Source organism: Meriones unguiculatus, chromosome X (assembly GCF_030254825.1).
Source record: "Meriones unguiculatus strain TT.TT164.6M chromosome X, Bangor_MerUng_6.1, whole genome shotgun sequence".
In the NCBI taxonomy this organism is placed as follows: Eukaryota; Metazoa; Chordata; class Mammalia; order Rodentia; family Muridae; genus Meriones; species Meriones unguiculatus.
Window position 1 is genome coordinate 119,108,216 of NC_083369.1, and position 9,619 is coordinate 119,117,834.

Here is a 9,619-nt window from a genome sequence, read left to right on the forward strand (position 1 = left end):
TTCCATACACAGGGAGTACCCAAGGGCACCTACAAGCAGCTTTTCCTGAGACCTTCCTACTGGTGAACTCACAATGGGTGGGCGTGGCCAAATGGCTCAGTCCAGTGCCTTTTATTGGCTATAACTGTGACATAAGCAAGAACACTGACTCTCATTGGCTGGCTAGGGGATAAAGGTGGGCTCTCCCTGGCTGGGGAACATTAAGGGAAGCTGACAGCAGCCAGGGAAGTACCCTGTCCCTGCCTCTCCTAAGGGTCTCCCTTTAGACATTCACTAACATCCCATAGAGACTGGGGATCAGGCCCACGGCCCGAGAGACACACAAAGGAGGCCTAGTGATTCATCTGTAAGCCTCGGGTGTTGCCCAGGCTGGTGGCGATACCATCATGCTGAACCTTCTACGGAAGATATCTACAATCTTTCAGTGGAATAACGAGTCTGAAGAGACACCACACAAACAGCCTCAAGGTAATCCTCTGGGAGTTAGCGCCAATGTCTCCCACTAAAGGAGACTCCCCAGAAAGGTTGTCCTCCAACATGAGATGAGGAACACTGGCAGGAACAGTGGGGAGGATTCTGCCTCCATCCGGAGTGGCTATTGAGCTGAGGATGTTCCTGAGTTCACAAGAATTAGGCCAGTACTAAACTGTAGCCTAAGCTGCTTTGTTGGGCTAACACAGGGCAGTGTTTGGACTCACTCAGAGAACAGGAGACAAGTATGAATTGTGTTGTCAAGATGACTTTACATCTTGCCTTGAAAGATGCTTTTGAATATTCCAGAGGAGGGGAATGGTTATTGTCCTATGGTTAGACAGGTGATGATATGTGTTCATATCTAAAGGGATGGAGTATTAGTGTTACTTTGATATGATTCAACACTGTGACCAAAGCAACTTTCAAGGTAAAGTGCTGTTTCCACAGCACTGTTCATCACTGAAGTGAGGATAGGGACTCAAGCAGGGAAGGAACCTGGAGGCAGGAGCTGATGCTGAGACCATGGCTTGCTCAGGCTGCTTTCTTATAGAACCCAAGACCACCATCCCATAAAGCACTGATTAAGAAATTGCCTTACAAGGTTGCCTACAACCTAATCTTGTGGGGGCATTTTCTCAACTGAGGTTCCTTCCACTCTAATGACTCTAATGTGTGTCAAATTGACATAAAAATAGACAGTACAGATGGTCAGAGTAGAGCTTCTGAATACTGGCTGCTTGCATTTGACATGAACCAGTGTGACCTTTGTTACTTGTTTAATAGGTAACTCAGGGATGATGTCTGTCCAGGGAGTTGTGACCAGCTTGTGTACCAATTATGGATGGATTAACGAATCCATATTCTTCCACACTGAAGTAGTCTGTGATAATGTACCTGTAAGAATTGGCGTAAATGTCATCGCTCTTGTGGAAGAAGATGAAACAACTCATGTCCTGAATGCCCTCAAGGTAACACTGAGTTTTCCCAGAGTCTCTTAACCTAGTGGGATTTTGATTTCTCTCCTGGATAAGACAAACACTAATGTAGGGTGAGTTTAATTGGCTTGTTCTGTTATGTGGTTGAAGTATCATGTTTTTTTTTTCTATTTATTGGTTTGTTTTTCTCTTCCTAAAGTTTTGTTTCAGTTATCTTTAGTCTGTAAACATGCTGAATAATGACAATTATGTGAACTCATATAATCTGCAACTTCCACTGATAGGAAAAGGCTATTTTCTCCTTTATGAATACAAACAATTAGAAGTAGTATGATAAACATAATGTACTTTATGCTGTTTTATACAATATTCAATTTGTATTTACTGTGCAACAATGTTCTGTTATAGATTTTGTAAGAGTTAGTTCTAGAAACATAATCAGCTCAAGTATTTGTGTATCAATGACTATTCTCAAATAAAGTTTGGCTATACTGTTCTAATGTATAGCCTCAGGCATAGGCTACAGAAAAACCTTTTTATTAGTACTGACATACAAGGTACATTTACCATTATCATTATTAGTAGTGAAAGATTACCAGCAAATTGAGAACTGAAAATCATATCTTTTCTTTTTTGTTTTAATTTTTTCAGAACTTCCTAAAAACTTGAAGTGTAAGAAAAGCAGACAGACCTGATGAGACCTGATAGGCTAGTGTCAGATGGAAGGGGAGGATGACCTCCCCTAAGAGTGGACTGGGGGAAAGTCTTGGGAGGAGGAGAAGGAGGGATTTTAGGATTGGGACAGGACTAGGGACTGGGCTACAGCTGCGATAAAAGTGAATAAATTGTAATAAATTTTTAAAAAATTAAAAAAAATAAAATTATTAAAATTTTTAAAAATTTAATTTTTTTAAAAATTATTACATTTAAAAATACATTTTAAAAAATTTAAAAAGAAACATACAAGCAAACATACAAAAGAAAAGCAATTTTGCACTTTTCATTAGTAAGACCCATCATAGGTCTTTGTTAGGAAAAAGTTCTTTATTAAAAAAGCTAAAATGTTACGCTCAGGATGCAAGGCTAAGCACTGCACTCAAGGTCAGCCGCTTTCGACCCAGAGAAGAGCATGTCTGATTGCATGTGGGTTGATGCCCCAGGTCCCGCCTCTGAGAAAAAGGTATCAGACGGGTCTGATGCTCTTTGGGTGGATGACACCTAAATGAACATCGGTACAAAGTCCCAATTTATTTCTAATATTAGAGATCAGACCTCTACTCTTGCCTGATGCGTCTAAAACAAAAAGGGGGAACTGTAGAAAGCTGTGTAATGCAGCACCGTAAAAATGGAGCTGGTTTCCGCCTTCCACCTTCCGGATGGTGAGTGCTCTCTGTCACAAACAACTCCATATTTGGCTAAGGCTGAGGATCTGGCTTGCTTCTGTGTATGTGGACCTATCTGCATTGCCCACGAGGCACACTGGGGTTGGCTACCCAGAGGCTATTTTAAGCTGTGTACAGGCTTTCCCCAGGGTCAGAAGATTGTTCAAGGTTCCTGAATAAACTGCATTGAGAAGAACAAAAAAAAAAAAAAAATCAGAAAGAAGGAGAGGAGGACCTCCCCTATCAGTGGACTTGGGGAGAGGCATGCATGCAGAAAGGGGAGGAGGGGGGACCGGAAGGGGAAGTGGGAGGGGCTTATGGGGGGATACAAAAGGAATAAAGTGTAATTAATAAAAATTAAATAAAAATTAAAAAAAAGAAAACAGTGTATGTAACCTGTTATGTAACCAATATCCTCTTTTTCTTGTTTTTATGTAAAATTTCTTTATCCTGTAAGCTCATTGTTTGCATCTATCTCTTGGTTCTAGCAAGAATTGTTAAGTTGCAGTCCAGTCATAATTGACATCGTGGTATATGCCTTTAATTATACCTTTGGGAGGCAGGGGAATAGAGTGTCTGTGAGTTGAAAGCAAGCTAGTTTACGTAATAAGTTCATGTCATGCAGGGCTAGAGTACAAGGCCTTGTTTTAGATAAACAATCTCAGGTAAATTTTCTGGTTTAGATATTAGTTTTATGTGACAGAGTCTTACTCTATACATCACTTGGCCTCAAATTGGCTATGACACCTTGGCTAGCCTCAAACTTGCAGCCTCAGACTCCTAAGTGCTGGAATTACAGGCCTCAAATACTGTCCCCTATTTATTTCAGAGAGCTATATACATCATGAAAACAGTCAGCTTGAATTTGACATATGGGTGCTAACAGAAGGATGCACCATGAGTTGGACCATCCACTTTACTCCATTTGGTTGCAAGGACAAACCGTATCTTGGAGCCTTTCTTGGTCTTAGACTCTATCTGCACTCTTTGCTTTGATTGTTAGTGGTATTTCTGTGGTGAGAAAAATGACATCTTGGAGAATAGAAATTGGCCAGGAAAACTCAAAATGAATTAGGGTCCAGTGTGCCTGTGGGTTATTGTAGACTCAGGATGCAGAAGGGTCAGAGTTTGAAATGCTCATTCCCCTGCATGCTGACATGGTGAACAGTCAGACAGGAACTGAGCTTCTGTCTCCTCAGAGCAAGCAATCCTGGGAGAAGGATCATCCCATCTGTACTGATAACTATACAGTAGTATAATAAGTGAGAGGTTGAAATGGCAAGTATTTAAGTTTTGAAAAGACATGCAAGAACTTTCAGTGTCAGTGACACCAGCATCCATCAGGTATCTTAGAACAATAACTATCATCACTTTTCTCCCTCTACACATAATGAGTGCATCCAAAATAAGTACCATGTGTTCAGGAATACAGCTCACAAATTGTTCCACATATCCCAATGGTGAGTACACATGGCCCTTTCTGCTGCCCTTCCATGTGTCTTCCTGTGGTGTCTCATGGTGTGCACAGTTTTAACTTTTGCTTTTTTTATTTTTATTTATTTTTTATTTATTTTTTAATTAATTACAATTTATTCACTTTGTATCCCCCCATAAGCCCCTCCCTCCTCCCCTCCCAATCCCACCCTCCATCCCCCTTCTTCACACATGCCCCTCCCCAAGTCCACTGATAGGAGAGGTCCTCCTCTCCTTCCTTCTGATCTTAATCTATCAGCTCACATCCGGAGTGGCTGCATTGTCATCTTCTGTGGCCTGGTAAGGCTGCTCCCCCCTCAGGGGGGAGGTGATCAAAGAGCAGGCCAATCAGATTATGTCAGAGGCAGTAGCTCTTCCCATTACTATATAACTCATTTGGACACTAAACTGCCATGGGCTACATCTGTGCAGGGGTTCTAGGTTATCTCCATGCATGGGAAGGGAAGGGAAGGGGGAAAAGGGGGAAAAAGAAAGAAGGGGAAAGAAGGAGGAGGAAGGAAGGGGGAAGAAGGGGCAAAGAAGGGAGAAGAGGGAGGAAGCAGAAAGAAGAGGAAGAGGAAGGAAGGGGGAAGAAGAGGAATAGAGAGAGGAAGGGAAGAAGAAGAGGGAGGAGGGGGAAAGAAGAAGGAGAGGGAAGGGGAAAGAAGGAGAGGGAAGGGGGAAGAAGAAGGAGAGGGAAGGGGGAAGAAGAATGAGAGGGGAGGGGGAAGAAGAAGGAGAAGGAAGGGGGAAGAAGGAGAAGGAAGGGGGTAGACAAAGAGGGGAGAAAAAAAGAAGAGGGGTGGGAAAGGAGAAGGGAAAGAAGGGGGAAAGGGGAAGGGAAAGGGGGAAAGGGGAAGGAAAAGAAGGGGGAAAAGGGAAGGGAAAGAAAGAGAAAGGGGAATGGAAAGAAGGGGGAAAGGGGAAGGGGAAGAAGGGGAAGAAGAAGGGGAAGAGAAGGGAAGGGGAAGAAGGGGACGGGAAAAGGGAAGGGAAGGGAAGGGAAGGAAGAAGGGAAGGGAAGGGAAGGGGAGTATGAGTTTCAGGAAAGACACCTGTGTTCAAATTTCTGGTTCTGTTGCTCTTCTTGTGGAATTCCTGTTCTTTCCAGATCTTACTATTTCCCACTTCTTACATAAGATTCCATGCACACGACCCAACAGTAGGCCATAAGTCTCAGCATCTACTTTGATAGTCTGCAGGGCAGAGCCTTTCAGAGGCCCTCCATGGTGGGTTTCTAGCTTATTTCCTGTTTTCTTCTTCCGATGTCCTTCCTCTTTGCCTTTCAGGATGGGGATTGAGCATCTTAGTCAGGGTCCTCTTTCTTGATTAGTTTCTTTAGATGTACAGATTTTAGTAGGTTTATCTTATATTACATGTCTATATGAGTGAGTATATACCGTGTGTGTCTTTCTGCTTCTGGGACAGCTCACTCAGGATGATCCTGTCCAGGTCCCACCATTTACCTACAAAAATCATGCTTTCCTCATTTTTCATTGCAGAGTAATAATCCTTTGTGTAGATGTACCACAATTTCTGCATCATTATTCAGTTGAGGGGCATGTGGGCTGTTTTCAGCTTCTGGCTATTACAAATAAAGCTGCTATAAACATGGTTGTGCAAATGTCTTTATTGTGTACTTGAGCCTCTTTTGGATATATGTCTAGGAGTGGTATGGCTGGATCTTGAAGAAACGGTATTAATAGTTGTCCGAAAAAGCGCCAGATTGATTTCCAGAGTTGTTGTACAAGTTTACATTAAACAGGCAGCCAGTCACTGTTTCTGGATAATGGAATTACACAGTATGGTTTGTAGGAGATGGTTTTCTGCTTTGTGCTCATGTGGCTATTCTATTTCCATATAAAGAACATACATTGATAATTTCAAAGGAGAACTACTTCCAATAAGGGTCATTATCTTTGATAAGCCAGGAACATAGTATCCTTCCAGACTGTAGGTAAATGGAGCCAGCCTTGCATGATTTGTCTTTGCAATCTCTTCTGGGTTACTTCTTCCAAGGCATTGAGAGCTCCTGTACCCAGTCCACATAGGGCTTAGCATGCTTTCCTCCCTTCTCCAAAATTGGGTTGCTCATTCTTGTCTCGGTTGACTTAGTTCTGCTCCACTCCTGTCTGCCAGGAAACCCACTTCTCTTCCTTTCCATGTACCTCAAAGCCCATTTCCTCCAATTACCCCACGACATGTCACTCTAGCAATTTCTTTCTGCATACATGTGCAAAATGGTTCTCTAATTTGAGTTACAGCCATAATTACAACTAGTGCACAAGTAGATATTTAAATGTATTTTACACTGTTGAATTTTGAGTTCTCAGAAAGCAAGAGTACTGTATTCCTAAAGTCAGAAGGTAAGTTTGTGAGTGTGTTAAACAAAGATGTGAAGCTCACATTTGCAAGGCAATTAGTTGTCTTTGGAACAAGCACAGAGAATTTATTCCATCATCTTAGCTCCATAGAATATGTTTAATAGAAAGTGCTTGTTGGAGGTTTGTGAAGAGTTGTTTAAAAGCTTTCTGCAGCAGGAGGGATGTTTGATATGAATAATAAAGTTCATTGTCTCTGACACAGGACTATGCCCTGCAAGTAGGTCAATTGCAATCGGTTAACCCACTAAAATATGTTGTTTTGATGGCCACTCCTTTGTAAGTGTACAAAATCCTGCATGTAACTGTTTTACCTGTAGCTAATGTCTCCTTCTCTTATAGGTGAAAATTATGAATGATCCAGTTGACTCTAATGATCCATCAGAACTTGGCAAGAAATTTTGTATTAAATGTGTCACTCGTGTAATGCATGGCAACATCTACTTTAGCAAGGATTATTCTATTCCTATACACCTGTTTTCTGGAGGTAGGAATTATAGTTTTAACAACATTGGGTAAGGCATATAGGTATTGCGCTTGGTTTAGAAGCTCTTGAGAGTGTTGGGAATGTCCTTGAAGTTGACAGTAAGGCACAATTAATGGGAAGAGGACAATACATTAATTAATTAATTAATTATTGCCTACAGATTCTGTCCCCTGTGAATGTCATCATCATGTGTCCATGTAGTTTTCCCTACTCTATTTATTTAGCTTTTTTCTTTTTTTCTTTTTTTTTTTTTTTGGTTTGTGATATAAACTTCCTCAAAGTTACCTGAAACAATGTATGTGAGAATTGCTCATGAGAATAGGAAACCTTTCCCTTGCTTTTCTGAGTGCTGAGATCATAGCCTTTTTACCAGTACATGAGAATGCATTCAAAATCAAATCAGTGAAAGCATCACATACATATAAGAGATTTACCTTGAAAATACTTCCATAACGTCAAAGCAAAGGTTCAGACAGGTCTCTTTCCCTTTGTGTCCTCTTTCCAGAATACTAGGTATTCTGATAGAATACTAGATAGGTTCTAATATTTTGTTCCTAGACCAGGTACCAAAGTTCAAGCATGTGATTGTAATATGTGCCTAGCTACCATCCTCAAAAGAGAGATCAGTGCGACCACTTGAGTAAATCAAGTGCTCCTAGGCCATAACTTCCATTCTCAGGCAAACTCATGTCATTATCAATGCCTGACAAATCATTGTAGATACCCATCATTAAAAGGGCCTAAGCTTTTGAGCTATGTGAGGAGTCTAAGCCTTTGGAAAAGTTACCCTACATGCAAGAAATGTTGGTCAGCATATTGCTGTGACAAAGGGCCTTTGGAAATGGGATGTGAACCTAGTGCAATTCTTACACTTCTAACTTTGTTGACTGTTTCAGCATTCAGACCTTTCAAGGGAGATTTGGTGCTAGTGGCCTATTCCATGATCCCAGGAACTTCAGATGTCAACATTCACTCCGTGAGCCCACTTAGTTTTCAGAATATGCAAGAGGTAAGTTACTTCATAGGTAGGTGGCTGCCTATCCTTCCTTCCTGATTCCTTTCTCACCCAGGGTTTTGTTTGGTATGTGCAACAGTATATCCCCTGCCAAAGCACGTGTAATGATATACACATTTGTCCAATGACTGAAAAGGAAATAAGCAGAAAGTTATGTAGAACCTATATATACTCAATTCCTAAACTGTGAGCTTTACTTGATGTTAGGCTGTTTTGTGGACAACAGTTACAAGAGTGTCTTGCTATGAGGCAATAGTGGGAAAACCCTGAGTACAGTGGGTTTTAGGTGTTCAGCATGCGAATGAAGGCAGACAAGACCTTGGTCAGTACAGCCTGATGTGAGTTGTAAAACCAGGGAGGAAAAATGTGAGCACACATTGGGCAGCATGAAGGGCAGACACCCAGGACTCCTCCTGTTTCCCTGTTTTAATTAGAGAGTGGGGGATGGTGACTCAGATGTCTTGACTCAGTAACCAAGCATTTCCTGTGTGTCAAGGATCAGAGCCATGATAGGGTGAGAGCCCTGCTGTTTGGATCTGAGGGGCTGTGGAGGGCCATCTGTAGAGGGTTATCCTTCATACTCATTGCCATCATTTTTCATTATAGGTCTGTATTACCAGACTCAACGGAAGAACTGGAGTTGTGGAACCCTGTATGTTTTTTACTCTGGATTCTCTCCATACTATCCCCGGTTATTCACCTGGGTTATATGACGTTGTTAACGTGGTTGCAGTAGACAGCATTCTACCACAGTATTCTCAGAGGGTGGTGTCTATGATTCCAGCATACATGTATTAAACCATCCTTGTGAATCATTTCCAGTGTTACTACTGGGTGATAATGCCTGGACAATGAACTAGTATGTCTGAGCAAAGTAAAGGTAAATGAATTCAAGACATTTTCTTGAGCATTCTTGGGTTATTTTCTTTTTGTTTGTTCTTTTTTGGATTTTTTCATAACATAGTTTTTTTTTTTTTTTTTTTTTTGGAAGATATTCTGTCATTTAAGAATGTGCCCCATTGGGTCTTTAATGAAGAAGAAAACAATTGTGCTCAGGTCAAATTCACTATTGTCCATATGCAAGAGTATATTTTCTATTATACTCTATTTCTATACTTCTATTATGCCATGGAACCTCTTTGCTATCCTAGCATTTCACTTACATATAGACAAATGTGTTGAGTCTTTTTTAAATCACTCAGCTGTTAGAATAGTTTTGCTAAACATTATGGGCAGATCTCTAAAGACTCTTGTACACAGAGTCCTAGCATAGTAGTATTGTTTGCTCTAGTTTCAATAGTAGGAATTAAGTTTCTCAACATTCTATTAGAAATTCATTTCTTCACTGAAATGAGAATGCTAGCATGTGCTAACATATGCTCTGTGACTGAATTCATGGGATAGGAGTAGCATTTTTTAGACAAGAATCCGGTGGAAACATCAAAGCTTGAAGTCCATATTGGTTTTCCAAT

General features: G+C 41.0%; 1 protein-coding gene across 1 annotated transcript; it reads left to right on the forward strand.

Annotated features, from left to right (window-relative positions):
- The first annotated feature begins 386 nt into the window (after window positions 1-386).
- Window positions 387-8,945, forward strand: LOC132649946 (cancer/testis antigen 55-like). Its single transcript, XM_060374716.1, has 5 exons — window positions 387-468; window positions 1,258-1,442; window positions 6,988-7,132; window positions 8,029-8,141; window positions 8,754-8,945. Exons 1-5 carry the CDS (start codon window positions 387-389, stop codon window positions 8,943-8,945), a joined length of 717 nt encoding a protein of 238 aa, XP_060230699.1.
- The last annotated feature ends 674 nt before the right edge of the window (window positions 8,946-9,619 follow it).

Coding starts and splice junctions, on each gene's coding strand:
- LOC132649946 (XM_060374716.1), top strand. CDS start 387: ATGCTGAACCTTCTACGGAAGATATCTACAATCTTTCAGTGGAATAAC. Junction 1,443..6,987: donor ATGTCCTGAATGCCCTCAAG/GTAACACTGAGT, acceptor CTTCTCTTATAG/GTGAAAATTATGAATGATCC. Junction 7,133..8,028: donor TATACACCTGTTTTCTGGAG/GTAGGAATTATA, acceptor TGACTGTTTCAG/CATTCAGACCTTTCAAGGGA.